The sequence below is a fragment of the Melanaphis sacchari genome, unplaced genomic scaffold, assembly GCF_002803265.2.
Source record: "Melanaphis sacchari strain LSU unplaced genomic scaffold, SCAv2.0 Contig64_pilon_pilon, whole genome shotgun sequence".
Taxonomy (NCBI): domain Eukaryota; kingdom Metazoa; phylum Arthropoda; class Insecta; order Hemiptera; family Aphididae; genus Melanaphis; species Melanaphis sacchari.
Window position 1 is genome coordinate 926,566 of NW_020271462.1, and position 16,488 is coordinate 943,053.

Below are 16,488 nucleotides of genomic sequence, written 5' to 3' on the forward strand. Positions count from 1 at the left end.
TAATTTAAAAAAAAAAATTTTTTTTGATGAAAATTAATAATTTCCATTTTGAACTCTAACTAATGATAATAAAGTGGCTAATTGTTAACGATGATGATTTGTCAATAATGTTTAAATCTTATGTTTTATTTTAATTGTAAATTAGCTCATTTACAATGTTTAAGATTGAAAAAAGAAACGATGTAATCCAGGATTGACACGATGTTTTTAATTCTAGATGTACGGTAAATTGTCATCACCTGAGTTGATAATCTATACGTTGATCGTTTTAATATTAGCTTTGTGGTTTCATTGGAGATGGAAGTATCGATACTTTTTGGATTTAGCTGGAAAACTTCCCGGACCACCATCTTATCCATTAATCGGAACAACTTCTATGTTTACACATACGTATGATGGTTAGGATTACCGCCATAATAATAATAATAATAATAATAATGATAATAATAATAAGAAATCATCTAGAAATGTAGTGCTTAAGTAACACGTGTATTTAAAATATTTTCTTTAGAGACGATAGCAAAACTCAAAGAGAACGCCGAACAATACAATTATGAGCCAGTGGGTACGTGGATAGGTCCAATCCATTACGTTAGTGTCGTCAAACCGGAGGATATACAAGTACGTCGTACGATCGTTTTTGTTTTCGATAAAAACGGTTCAAAATGTCTTTTTAACAATGTTTAAAATCAAATACAATTTCTATTACAATTTAATTTGAACAAATTTAGTTGAGTGTGATTTTACTTTAGAATAATTATTAACAAAAAATGCTTTTCGATAAATATCGTAGCGTGTGTTTAAATTGTAATATCTGTGTGAATTATAGTTAAAGTAAGTATTGCATAAATTCATCTAAATCTTGACATAGTCGTTAGTTTATGATTAATAACATATTGATTGCAATACTATACAGAATATTATATTATTAATAATATTTTAATATTGTATTATATTATATTATTATCAATACTATATTATTTTCACAAAATATATATTTTACACAACTACATATTATTTGTCCAAATATATGTAGTTGTGGATTGACGTTTAAACATTTATTTGTTAATTTTATAATAGTATAAATTCGATGAGATTTTAAAAGTACGCAAATCAACTATTTTAATCATCGCATGGTTTCATGAAACCGTAAGTTTCCCAACATATGCTAAATGAAAATTTAAAATAAAATATTATGTTATTAATAGTTTTGGTACACAATTATGCTAGTAAGGTGGGTATATTAATCGGTTAACGTTCTTTAATGTTATTATTTATTTTGATACATTTTTACGTTTATTGTAAATTTTGGTTATATTCTAATTTATCGTAAGACAATCTTGAAAATTGTTAGTCAAATAAGTTTGTTTATTTTGTTTGACTTTTAAATTTCGATTTATTTATGTATTCTACTAGGTATATATTTTTTTACATTGTAAGAAAATACTATTTAGAGTAGTATAAGTGTGACCCTTTGGGACCTAAGGTTTAGGCCACTGAATGAGAGCAATGTATTTTTGGTAGACTTTGAACTAAGCAAATTGGATTTATGATAAATAAATAATTTGGTTTTTCAATTCTTCATTCGTTTTTATTACCGACATTGTGGACCTTAAACAATAAAATAAATTTGTGGTTGATCCATATTTTACTTATTTTTAATTTTTAGTAAGTATTCGTGTCTAATATGTGTATAGTAATAAATACGTTTTATATTAAGTCGTTACTAGCATATTTACATAGTTTTATTTCAAGAAAAATGATTGTTTATTTCATACAATTTTAAATACCACGTATGTGTCAAGTCACAATATCATATAACTTTGTTTAATCTTCATGAGTGTTAGTTTTGAGCTGGTATCTAAATTTGATTATTATATGCCCAAAATACACCAGACTAAGCTAATTTCATTGTATTAATTTATGTAACGTGTAAATAGGTAAAACCTTTAAAAAAAGGATATACACCAAAGTTTATCAACTTTTTTGATTCCATGGATCACTTAAGAACTTTATACAACAGTGACACTACAAAAATTAGTAACTGACAATATTTTGAAACATCGATACATTAATCACACTGCGATACGTAAAGAGATAAGATTTTTATCAATAATATTGTTCTCTGATATCGGACGAAATTTTGTTGAAAACACATAAAAGTTCTTCATGGTATTATTCGGTAATCAAATTTCTTGGATTTCCGTTTTAGCTTCTGTTTCTAATAATTCGTCCACAGCTTTTATTCAACTATATTTTCATAACTTTTTACCTATAGTGTGTGTTGTGTGTTTAAATTTTGTGATTAATAGCGACAACATTTTTTAAATATTGTGAATCATAAATTACTTATTTCAAGTTATTCTTTTTACCAATGAAACAATTTAGCGGTCAATCACTCAAATTAGAATGGACAGTTTTTAAATAGGGTTCTAAATTTACGAGCTTTGAAGCTTCGTTACTGAGAATGATTGCACATAATAATTATTACATACTGTGGTCGGGTTTCGCGGTTAGTTTCAATTGCAATAAACACAAATTTGACATATGCGTCGTTGTATTTTCAGAGCTATTTCATTACTTATTGCACTCCAAGCTTTCCTATCTCACCACTATAAAGTTACACTTGTATGAGAGTAGATTTTAATTCGAGTAGTTACATAATGCGTAAACATAGTTAATATTATGATAACAAACCAATTAATAAAAGATTTACATAAATAATTAAATATATTTAACGAAAGCAAATACAAAACAAATAAAAACTAGTTGATATAACCTATAACTAACTTTTTATAGCACTCATTAAATGTTGTGTGATATTTATATAAAATAATAATTTTATTGCTCAAATTGTAATGATAAAAAATATCCATTTTATATTTTTGGTTCGTGGTTATTATTTTTTACGATTACTGAATTATAAGCATAATAATTACTTTACACATTGATTTAGAGTTTTTTTTTTTTTTTTTTTATCAAAATAATAAATGAATACCTATTATGATTTATGAGCAGTTGGTGACATTTCATGCTAACAAATATTAATTTTTAGGTCAATTAGATTACGATAAATGCAATGTATTTGATTATCGAATATCGATATTAAGGTGTAGGAAGTGCAGTACATTTTAAATCTCATCTAAGTACACCCATTGGTAAATAAATATTACTTTTTTTTGCAAGATCTTATATGTTTGAGGAGATATTTTCATTTTAGAATAAAAAAAAAATAAAATAAATATTCATCTTGGCAATTAACAGATGAGTATGCTTTTATAATATTATAATATTAATATCTTATATGAAAGTAGTAATAAAAAAAAGTTAGTGGAAATAAGTAAAAATAAATCTGAATATTTATAAAACTATTTACACTTATTAATTATATGTATTACATTTTTTCATACAAAAAAATTATATAAATATAATATATAAAATAATAATAATTTTTAAATTTTGTAATTAATTATATTTTTGAATTTTTTTTATAATAATTTGTTCAAAAATGATAAATGCGGTTGATAAACAATTTTTAAAACTTATAGTATAAATAAACTATACTAAAATAAATTAAGAGTATTTAAGAAGTATATGATGCATTATTTTTAATAAAATTAAATTTTTTTTCTTTGCATTTTACTTAAGGAAGATAGAGGATAATGCTTTATAATTTTTTTTTGCCCATTGTTGTAGCTTATGGGTGACTGGCTATTATAATGTATTTGATTAACTATTTGTGAGTAGTGTAAGGTTGTATATTGTAAGTTTAATGTTCTGTAGTATTGCTGTTTCAGATACTTTTTCTAGATCTTTAATTTTAGTACAAATAGTATTTTAACATATCTTTAATGATTTTGTTGATATATTTATAATATTAAACAATAGTTTCTGATAAAAAAAAAAGTTAAATATGTGATCAGGTGCTCGTAGTTAGAATTATGATCCATTTTTTAGCTCATATAATATACTTCGATCACGATTATGGAACGTTAAGTGCCTAGTATACTTTCAACAGAATTAGGTAGTACCCTGGCAGCTGATTGCGTAGCGGCATATTTCACTACGCTGAAAAATACTTGTTTCTACGCAAGCTCGATCTTATTCAGAAAATAATATATTAAATCATTATATTATTATAGTCATATAATTACTAATAAGTAACAATAATAATAGTGATAATAAAAGTAATGTAGTTATTTATAATTACATAATTAGCCTGTATAATAATAATAAAACATTATCAATGATTTTAGATTGTATTAAATAATTCACGAGCACTGGAAAAGGGTCAACTATATTCGTTCCTAAAAAGTTTACTCGGCGAAGGCTTGTTAACTGCTTCAGGTATTTACATTGATTTTTTTATTTTAATGTTTTTATATACAATATTTAAGTGTTAAGCATATTATATATATGCTATATATAAGGCTATGTTATTATAATATCATCGTCAAATACATATTAGGCTTGGCGTGGCGCGTTGGCTGCTACCAGTCGCAGAATGCGACTGAGAGTAAGTAACGACCACAGCTACTAGCTCCCGGATGGGTGACCACTCGGGATCATACTGGTTAAAAACCTTGGCCACACATACACGTGTTTGCTATCAACCGTAACAATCGTTAAATACAACCTACCGTACCAACCTTACCCCTTACCATAGTTCATAACCCCTACAAATAGTTAATGGCCCTTGTTGCCAGGCTTAAGTTCAATTAAAAAAAAAAAAAAAATATATATATAAATACATATTGTGAGATTTGTCATGAATGTAGGTATACGGAAAGCATGTCCACGAAAACAGAGTTCATTGTAAAGTAGTCATGTTAATAATATCTAATGGTTCTATTTTGTATTATGGAAAGTCAAAATAAGGTTTTTGGATCAAAAATCAAATTTAACCCGTTGTGTCAACTGTAGTAACAAAGTACATTTATTATGTTGAAATCATTACATAAATCAGAATATTTTATACAGATGATAGGTCACGTAAGTTTAAACGTATTCGATGCGTTTATGATGATAATATTATGCCCATGTTTGATACTTCTTAAAGTTAGATTTTAATGTGTTAAAAAAATTAAAGTTGAATTACTTTTAACAAAGTTAACATACTCAGTTACCGTGGTTTTAAAAGTAAATTATAATAACGAGTTACATTTTTTTCTGAGATATATGTACAGTTTTTACTATTAAATAATAAGTTAATTCATTTGATAGTTATGTCAAGTTAATTTTTTATAAATATAAACCCTATTTAGTTGGAACGAGTTATGTATTCGAAGGTCATGTTTTCAAATGATAAGTGTTAGAAAAGTTATTTGTTCGAATAGATATATGTTCGAAAAGTCGTATGTACGAAAATTATTTATTTAAATTAAAAATAGCTATATAATATCTTCAAAATTAATAAAAATAAAATAAAAAAAATTTGTAAAAACTTTCGTTAACGGCCTTTTACGGTTTGATGATATTCGCCTATATCGCCTATATAAAAAGTCGACAGATTAGCTGAAGTTCAATTACCTTTCTTCGCCTCATAAGGGCTACGACCGTACGATAATCGGCTATGTCAGAGTCACTAGATTAGACATTGAATAGTTACCCGTTCGACTTTAGTTTGGTACACCTATAATATTTTTATTTTTTAAAATTAATCTAATATACCTTAACAAAACAAAAAACACAATTTTTGGGAGATATTCTAGCCAACATTCACGTAGTATCTCCTCGGTAACACAAATAGGTTAGTCCTAACTCTTGTGCTCTCATGATATTTAATATATTATTTCGTTCACACGACTTTTCGAACATAATTTATCTACTCGAACAAATAAGTTTTGAAACATTTATCATTCGAAAACATGACCTTCGAACACATGATATTCGAAGACATGTACCTTACCCCTATTTAATATATATTTTGTTTTGGAATAGTTATGGTCTTTAAATAAAAATAAAATAATAATCAGAATTGGTATTATTTTACATTGATACGTATTGCACTTTTCTTCTTAATTTGATTTGCACTTTATTTGATTTCATTAGGGATCAAAATAACATACATAAATACAAATTTATAAATATTTACATAGATAATTATAATTTAAATTTCCAAGCAATAATAGACAACTCAGTTCGACATTTTTACTATAATTTCTTAAAAATTAATATCAATAACTTCTAATAAATTACAGTTAATAGAGTTTAAATCTTAGATGTTACCTATTTCTGTTATTTTTTCTCTAAATTTCTCTTACATGTATCATTTTTACTATCTATTTTTGTTAGGTTAGCGTATATCACCTATATTGTTAACTAATTTGCTAAATGTGTTTTGGCATGGAATGTAATTATTTGATCAATAATAAAAAAAAAATTAATCGGATTTTTAATTAAGTTATGTTATTTTTTCTGTTTAACTTGTAATTTTTACTAGTAAAAACAAAGTTATTTTTAATTTTAATCTTAAACTTATATTTTTTTTATATAATTAACTTGGTGAATTAAAAAGAATATTTAATTTTTCCAACTTTGGGTTATTTCTCGTACACATTGTCTAGCTTATGAGTTTGGCATATTTATTCTTCAAATTATTCATAAATTTGGATTATTTTAGTATAAGATCGTACAACATAATGTATAGTAAAATATAATAATATTTAAAAATTATAATTAATGTACCAATCGTTTTTAGTGGACAGATGGCGAAAGCACCGTCGCATCATATCGTATGCGTTCAACGTAAAGTTTTTAGAACAGTTGTATCCAGTTTTCAATGAGAAAAATAAAATACTCGTAAAAAATCTTCGAAAAAATATAAACTCAACACAACCATTTGACCTCTGGGATTTTATTATATCCACTACTTTTGATACCATATGCCGTAAGTATAAATACAGTCCTTTATATTATTATATCTTACACTTTAATAATAATAATGTATAAAATATATATTATTAAGGAAAAAACCCTATCTATCTACTTACCTCCTACCTACAGGATAATATGTTTGCGAACTGTTATACTGATATTATTATTATCACAGAACGGAATAAAAAGTATACGACTCTACAATATATTTTACTTCATTTTATTTTTGTTGTAGAAACTGCAATGGATTACCGTATAAATGAAAAACACAATAAAACCGAATTTCTAGACCTCATGACAACGTAAGTGTGATAAATGCATGACTGTAACGACAAGCCAATTATTATATGAGCACCGTAATGTTTTAGGATCGCAGACCAACTCGTGAAGACCGTCAACAGACCGTATCTCTACCCGAGCTTGTTCTTTTCAATCTACAAGTCTATGAGTAGTCTCGGGGAAAAATTGAAATTGATCAACAAACTCCCATTGCAAGTAAGTGACAACTAATAATATTTATCTTTTAACATTTATGGCGATAATATATACGTACCTATAAATTATTATGAATGCATATTGAATTTTATCTTTGTGGTATTGCAGTTGATCAATGAAAAGAGAATCGATTTCCGTTCAAAAATAGTTGAGTCTGAATCGAATCCTGTGGAGTTCACGAGTGAAAAAAGTATACGAATAAAATAATCAAAAGAAAATATTTACGATCGTAAAAATTAATTTGATTTGTTTTATTTAGAAAACAAATTTAAAACGTTTATTGACACGCTATTGGAGGCCTGTGAAAATGATCCCGATTTTACGAATGACGATGTTAGAGACGAAGTTATAACAATGATGTTCGCGGTAATAATAATATTAATAAAACATTGATGATTTATATAGAAATTTTTAAGATAATGGTATAAAGCAATTAATTGTATAACATAATATTATGTGTGTTTAAAGGGCAGTGATACAAATGCTACTACTGAATGTTTCTGCCTTTTGTTGTTGGCCATCCATCAAGACATTCAGGTAGGTACAACAATAACAATAGTAATAATTTTTCAAGATTTTCAAGAAGTCACCAGATATGAAAGCAAGTGTAGTATGATAACACACAAGATCGAGTTATAATAACACCGATACGAGTGGATACGCATATCCCAGTGGCGAAGCGTGGATAAACCAGACGGGTAGACAATTTTTTTTAAAAAAAATTTCGAAAAATAACGAAAAGCTGTGCACTACATTTAAAAAGAATAGGAATATAGGTATTTTCTTCGTAATTTGTGTTCGTATATTGTGTTAAAAAAATCATCTATAGATATTTGCTACTTACAAATGTTAAAATACCTATTTAACTTATTAAGTTAGTGAAAAATTATATTATAAAGCCAAAAATCGGGTAAATTTAAATTAGGACCGCGATAACGTACATTTTTTATTATAAACTTGGGCTGGTTTTTTTACCGATAAAATAAAATAAACTTGACATGATTTAATTCAAGAATAATATTAAATATCTATATTATCGTAAAAATTTTGTTGTTTAAACATAACTCAAAATTGAGAAAAATCAATTAATTTTCGTACCTATTAGAATTTTGAAACAATGTTTCTGTACTTTTTACCGGTAAATTAAGTTGTAACTTGTAATCGATTGAATGAAATAATATTTGGAGGATAATAAAAATCGCCAACAGGTGGTATCTTCTGGACTTAGATGGAAAAATGTTTCTCAAAAATATTGTAAAATAATACCCAGTTACATATAAAAAGATCAAGGTCCTTATTTTTATTCAAGCTTAATTTACGTATGAAACAATTTTACATTAAAATATTGAGGCTGAGTTGAACAGTTTTTTTCTTAGTATAGTTTAGAATAGTCTAGAAAGTCAATGGAAAAAACAAGTGTAAATATTAGCTGAGATTTAAAAATTAAGCACGATAATCTGTATGTATAAAATTATGAATATTTTCTATTATAACCACTTGATTATAATGTGAAGGTAATCAGATAACCCAGGAGTTCATTAAGGGGAAAGGTTTTGAACCTGAAAATGTCCTTAAGTTACCTTTATTTAACCAATTGTAAAAAAAAATATTTGTGGTAACAACACTAGCTGTTACAAATTAATTATTTTATGAATGCGAGTAAAATGAGATTTTAGCGTATTTGACTGGACAAGGACGACGAATTGTGTCGGATATTAGTTGTTAAACATCTTTTTTTAGTTTTTTTAAACCAAAATCGTCACCATTGATTATCGGGTAGGACAACAGTTTTTGTTTGTTAATTTTTTTTTTTACTTAAACATATGGAAAATGTATGCATTTGTATGCTCTCAGGACGAAGTGTATGACGAGATTTATAACGTGGTGGGCGACAGCGATCGTGATTTGACTCCGGAGGATACGGCCAACTTTGTTTACTTGGAACAGGTGATCAAAGAAACTTTGAGGATGTACCCAACTATATCGGTGTTCACGAGACAGCTGGTAGAAGATATAAAAGTCAGTGAGTATAGCACATGTGCTACTCGTTTTGGAGTCGTTTTTTAAAAGCTCACATGGAATGATTTGTATCATTAGGCAAACAAGATTTTAAAGAGTGTTTATAATATAGGTATTCGTATAATATCGAAAAAATTATTTTTAAATCGAATACGAAAAGAAGTGGCAATTTTTGTCATACTTATAGATTTAAACCGAGGAAACAGAACTGGATTACCTACTATATACTTTGGGTTATGACGTTAATAGAGTTACAAAAAAAAATAAAAATATATTTTAAGAAATCGTTTTATTTTGACAAAAATAAATTCAAAAATTGCTTATCACGTTTTCAATAAATTAGCTGCATATCGTCTCCATTGTTCTATCTTCATATCCTTGTGATATATTTCGGTATCACGTTATAAAGTAAGACCTCCAAGTACCGGACATTCTCGGCCGCTGAAATTGTGTCCGCTATTTAGAGGGTTCAGTTTGTTTTAAACGAAACGCTCATTATTTGGAGCTATTAGATTTTTAGAGATATCACTATGTTCTATTTGCAACGCTCGAATCCGCAATCTTCCGACGGACGATTTTTTTTTCTTTTGCGTAATCCGTTCTGTATATGACCAACCTAACTCTACCATCACATACTATCATGCAGATACATTATTTAAACTGTACGTACTTTAAAATACTAGCAAATTACGTCCTGCCGAGGGGCGCCAGCGTCACAATATCGCCGATAGTCACGCACCACTGTCCACACCTGTATCCGAATCCCGAGGCGTTCAACCCGGACAACTTTAGCACGGAGAACGTGGCAAAACGGCACAAGTACAGTTACATAGCGTTCAGCGGAGGCCCGAGGGGATGCATAGGTGAGTGCGCGTGACCAGCAAAAAACTTACAAAAACTTTTTGGCAACTTTTTTTTTCACTTATGAAATTCCATCAAAGTATTTAATTGACGGTTTAAAATCACGGTAATCTTAACGACTCGGATTGAACTCGTGAAGTTGCGAGACCTGTTGTACCCGTTCACACAATTTTATTACTATCTATATATCTGACGGTTTATTTTTGTTTTTAAATATATTATAAGTCTTTGATTAAGAGTTTATAACTGTTAACTGACGTATGGATGCCATGCTTAAAACATAAAAATCAATAGTATACGCCCATTATTTCTAATATTTTTGTTGAGACTTAATATTACATCTATTACGTTATGTTTATCAATGATCATTAACCATGTCCACTTTTAATCCTTAAACGGCTGATTTTTGAAATTTCATATTATATTTTTGCTTTTATTGATATTTTTGGCGTTGTTTGAAGTGACAAAGATTAATAATGAAAATAATATTTGATGAAGAGAAAATTGATAAATCAATTAACTTTTTTTTGTTATATCATAACGATATAATATATATATATGTTTTTAAATAACTATTTTATTAACATTATAAATTTGTATTGTAAATCTTAAGTAGATATAAATGAATAACAATTAACTGATGAAACAGAAAAAATTACGCAAAATGTTCACTCTATACTGTGTTGTGGTGCCAATTTAACGACCTAATCTTACAGTCACGAATGTTCTCTTACTATAAACTTAAATTAAAACTTCATATCAAATAGATGTGAGACAAAAATTTAAAAAAGTCATAATCAGAGCATGGATTTTTATGTACTAAAAATTATTACGATGTATACTAAAAATCGTAAAATATTATGCTATAAATATTTAAAAACATTTTATACATTATGAATAAGAAAATTTAATATTTTTTAAAGACAATATAATTAAAATTAAAATTAAAATTTTGTTAATTTATTTTATTTTATATTATTACTATTATTATATTTTTTCTAGTTAACTAAACAACGATAGGCAACCGTAAATGACAAAATTTATTATTGGAATTTTCTTTTTCACAAAATTTTATTAATTTAATATATTTACAAATAAATATTGGTTTCATTTTTTTAAAAATTTTTTTAAAAACTAATATGATTTAATTTATGCAATAAATATTTTATGTGATTGCTTAAAAATCTGTGCTCTAGTCGTATAAACATTTACGTGTACACCTTTTTCAAGTTTAATGTGTCTCTCGTCCAAATATAACATAAATTGCGCTGACTGTTCGATTTGTTTATTTCGTGTCTGAATTTAGGTATGAAGTATGCAATGATATCGATGAAGCTGATGATCTCCGAAGTGTTGCGCAACTTTAGCGTGCATACGGACATCAAACTGTCGGACGTTCGGATAAAAATGAACGACGCATTCACACGGAAAGTCGGTGGGTATCCGATCACCGTCCGGTCGAGGCACAGGAGACCGTCATATGCGCGTCATAACACTCGTGTCGTATGAATACGAAAAGAGCGCCTTTGGCTGTATAAAATATATTACGAAACCCGCAAGCAATCGAATCAACTGCTTTCCGCTGTATACCTTAGTTGTAACCGTCTTTGAAACTTTTTCTCGCAAACGCGTCTAGCCCACTACCGAAACACAATAGGTACATATCGCTGTTTGACAATTTTATTTTTCTTCCCAATAACAGTAATTTTAATAATGATGATAATTATCGTAGGTCCACGGCTAGATTTTTTTCATGTTTGACTTACAAATAAAAACAAAACGTTAATGTAACAAAAAACACGATTTTGGTGAATAATAAAATTAGAGAAAACACAATACTTTCATTGCGTCGTGTAATACAATATTTAAAATGTAAATAAAAAATGTTGCTTATTTAGAGTTTACATAAATTATTATGTTTTATTTTTAATTTGATGTACCTGAAGATATATCATTCTTATTTCTTATGCATCTTTGTTTAATTACGCGATCAAATAAATGTGAAAACTGCGTGTTTTTGTTGTAGTAATTATTACATTACTAATTAGAATAATATCATAAAAAGTATGATATAATTTAAGTAAAAATAAAAAACTAAAAAAAAATTTTCCTATAAAAGTTGAAAGAAATTGGTATATACTACATACATGCCACATGGTGATTCACAAAGTATATGATTACCTCTTTTTTCTTAAACAATGTAGTTATTCAAAATAGGTTTTTGAAATTTTTAAATATACCTACTTGAAATCATATTTTTAATTTTTTTAATTTATTTGTTTAATTAAAATGGTGTCATGTGGAGATATAAACTTCAGATTTTCAAACAAAAACCACTTTTTTATGATGTAAATTATTTGGTGGATAATTTTTCAGAAAATTTTGACGTATCAAAATTAAAATACAAATTAATTGTTTAAATCAATAGATGAAATTAAGGAATTATATTTTAGTATATGTATATATCCATTATACATATTCATATAACTTTGAGTTGTACGAAAACCATAAAACCATAAAATACACCAATAATAGTTACATCATTTTGAATAATAATGTTTTAATGCAAGTAACGGTATTATTAAGTGTTTTATAAAAATTAATATTTTTAAAAATTGAAAAAAAAAAACAACAAAATTATAAAACACTTATATTTGAAGTTATTTATATTAACTATAACAAGTTGTGGTATATAATTTTTATCGATGAATATAATCTATTTGTACCTGTTTTAATGTTTACTGTTAATTATTCTATATCAACTCTGGTAGAGTTGAAAGTACGGAATGACTTCAAAAATCTTTCAAATGTAAACAAATATTCAAATAATCTAATAAAAACTTTTAACAACTAAAGTTGAAATAGTTTTTGCTCAAAATTCAAACTTGGGTAGATCTCTGGAGATGAAATACTTATTCATACAAATAATTATTACTCGTGTATCATATATAAACAAAATTATTTTTTATTTTTATTTAAATTTTTAACGTAATTAGTTCGAAACTGTGGACATTGTTTATATATTATTTAAATACAATAACATTATCCTATACAGCCATGAGTCAAATATTGTAAAAAAAAAAGGTAAAGGTCTAATCTTGGTTTACACTTTGGTAAGATTTATTGTAAAATAATATTTTTAGTTATTGTTGTTTTGATTTACTGATTTTGTTTTATCGAAATTGAAAATATTATAATATAATTAACTTGGGATGAGATTTTTATATGATTTTATCTTACACTTGATACTTATTTTAAATCAAACTTATCGTTGTTTTGATAATTGTTAAGATGCTCCATGACTATATTTATTTTTCGTAATGTTTGGAATGGGAAAATGTTAAATGACCAATACACATTTTTTAAATTATTCGTAGTTGATCAAATACTTGTTAAATATGTTATTTCAATATTTTTAAACCACATTAGTCAAAATATTTAAAAGACAAGCTTATATATTATAACTGTTAAATAAAACGTATTGATTGTTAAAGTAAGTACAAGTCTTTTCATTATATAATCTCAACATATACCTACTTTGATGGTTTAATTGTCATTGACACGCAACATAGGTATGTACTTTTATTATTAGACATTCAGTAGTTTAAGTTCCTTAGTTTTCCATAACATTAATATAATTCTATTTACTGTTTTAATTATTCCTACTTATACCAATTTTAATCACCTGTAGTTTTACAGTAAAAACCTTAATATTGAAATAGTTATTTTGTGATTATAGATAATAATATTTAATTATTGCCTTTATCAGTGTTTTTTACAGATTATTTGGTTAATTATAATAAATATTATCCAGTGGTGACCTTTTACAAAAACATATGTAACTGCGATTATTTACAATGTAAATACCTACTGCTTTGTATGTAATAAAACGGAATAATATTATAATACAAATATACAATACAAAATTGTTATTAATTTTTTGCATATAATTTTAAGCAAATGAATAACAGATAACATTAATATAACAACGCTTAATGACGATGTGACAAATACAACGTTTTTAATCATGACAGTAATTCACTTCAGACAGTCTTTTAAAACACCAAAAACATTGTTTAGCCTAAAACTTTTAAATAAATTTTCCAGAACAGACTACGTCTTAATTTTTAATGGTCAATTCGACATACAAGAGTAGGCGAAACGCCAGTTACGGATACACATTATAGGGGTAGCGACCCTAGCTTATCCATCGTCGTCACATCGCGGTTAGGTGATCCTGTAATTTCACTAACGTTATTATCGGAAAATACGCAATTGGTTCCAGGGTCAAAAATAAAGTGTACAGATATTGGTTTCCGATAAAAATTAGATTCTCATCATTATACAACTATTAGAGTTGAACAGTTTGCCTGAAGAAATCAGCATGAATACATTTTTTGTTCATTCGAACAAATTGTAAGTGTATATTGTATTAATTTATTTTTATTATTAATTGTTTCGATTAACACCGATGACTTATCCATTCGATATCGAGTTATTATATTATTTATTATATAATTATTTTATTATTATTAGTATTGATAAATTGTCTACATTTGTATATAGAATTATTAGTAATACGGACGTGTTAACCTGTGAAACTGAAATCGGTTTAGTTGACAATATTTTTTTCGATTCCAGTTGAATATTTTAACATCGTTTTATTCTTAAAACGAAAAATTCCTCGTAGACGTCCATAATATCGCCATGTTTGAAAATTTGACACAACGTAATACATAATATACCATAATAAATTCTCGTGGTTTTATATCGTAATCAGGTTATCTTAAAAAACAATAACACGATGTATTAAAATATAAAATGAACAATGGTTGGGTTGCAGCACAATGCAGTCTCCGCGCAAAACATCGACGGAAAATGTATATACAAGAACTTACGCTTACCGTCGAGTTGCGATCGATTCGCATCATAAAATCTTCGACAACGACGATGACAATAACCGTTTGTCCCATCCGATCGTATTATTTAGTATTTACGATTACGTGTTATTACGTACCTACTATAAAAGTTCTATGTTTTATTATACTTAAGGTGCAATATAATATTAATATAGTAGAATGAACTTTTTAAATGTATTCAAGCTCAGATATAGATACTTATTTTGAAAATTACTTAAAATACCCATTTGAATATTAAATAAAAATATATATATTTATAGATACTTTCAAATGTTTTCAAAATGTTTACATAACATTTTTTTAACTTTATAAATCAACTGATCCAAGTGAATTTTTATGTTTACATTAATTTTTTGATGTGATTGAATTGAAAATATGAAATGCATAAACTAAAAAGAATAAATATTTGATTTTAAACATAGATACTTTGAAAAAGTATTAAAAATATTTTAACGGATTTTTTTTTTTTTTTAATATTTGAATTTTGAATATATTTACTCAAATACTTTACAAAAATTAGTATAATATATTATCTGAGTGTATTTATCTTCGTACATTTAAAATATCGATTAATACCATGTCAATGTGTTAAAAAACCCTCTTAGTCTATTGTTCAATACGTATTATTATCGTAAATAAATATGTAGTGATCTATTTAATTGGTTACACTTAAACGTTTTGCATTATATTGCTTGAAGTATTTACAAAAATGTGTTTTTATGAAAAAAAAATATAATATTTTTAGTAGTTTCATTAGGTTTTATATTTTTAATGTCAATTTATGAACGTTTAGACTTAAGTAATCGTGGACCAAATTTTTTTGGATCATCTATACATTTATTACTCTGATAAGCTGAACTATCCTAAAGTTTATTAAAATAAAGAAAAATTGTTTTCGTTTTATATAAAAGTATTTAGATTTTCATTATTATTGTTATGACTTACTGCAATGCCTACTTTAACTATAATTAAAGAAATGTTTTTTTTCAAAAACTTAAAATTGATTTTAAGTAATTAGTAGAGTCGTCCTTTAAACAATTCGTCAATAAACATACGTATTTTCCTACGAAATTAAACGTTCACGCAATAAACGCGTTATACAAATAAACAAAATTAAAATGCCACCTTTATCATTTGCGTTATATTTTATAACTGACTTGTGGCAGCGGCCGTCGTGTGGGAATGGGGGGGGGGGGGGGGGGGGGTTGAGGAAAGTAATACTGATCTGTTTATATACCGAACGGACTACAATATATATGTATATAAATGTCTCTACCGTAGAGGATTTTATCTTCTTATTTTTTTTTTCTAAATTGTT

The 16,488-nt window shown here is 26.7% G+C and overlaps 1 protein-coding gene across 1 annotated transcript; it reads left to right on the forward strand.

Moving 5' to 3' along the window:
• The first annotated feature begins 217 nt into the window (after nucleotides 1-217).
• Nucleotides 218-11,760, forward strand: LOC112600383 (cytochrome P450 4C1-like). The gene is made up of 12 exons (XM_025347578.1): nucleotides 218-398; nucleotides 512-621; nucleotides 4,257-4,347; nucleotides 6,701-6,889; nucleotides 7,112-7,178; nucleotides 7,245-7,371; nucleotides 7,480-7,561; nucleotides 7,631-7,737; nucleotides 7,840-7,908; nucleotides 9,226-9,394; nucleotides 10,074-10,253; nucleotides 11,558-11,760. Exons 1-12 carry the CDS (start codon nucleotides 218-220, stop codon nucleotides 11,758-11,760), a joined length of 1,575 nt encoding a protein of 524 aa, XP_025203363.1.
• The last annotated feature ends 4,728 nt before the right edge of the window (nucleotides 11,761-16,488 follow it).

Bases quoted from the DNA above. Each gene is read 5' to 3' on its own strand.
- LOC112600383 (XM_025347578.1), top strand. From the start codon at position 218: ATGTACGGTAAATTGTCATCACCTGAGTTGATAATCTATACGTTGATC. The intron at 399-511 runs GTTAGGATTACC...TATTTTCTTTAG, and splicing joins GTTTACACATACGTATGATG to AGACGATAGCAAAACTCAAA. The intron at 7,179-7,244 runs GTAAGTGTGATA...GTAATGTTTTAG, and splicing joins TTTCTAGACCTCATGACAAC to GATCGCAGACCAACTCGTGA.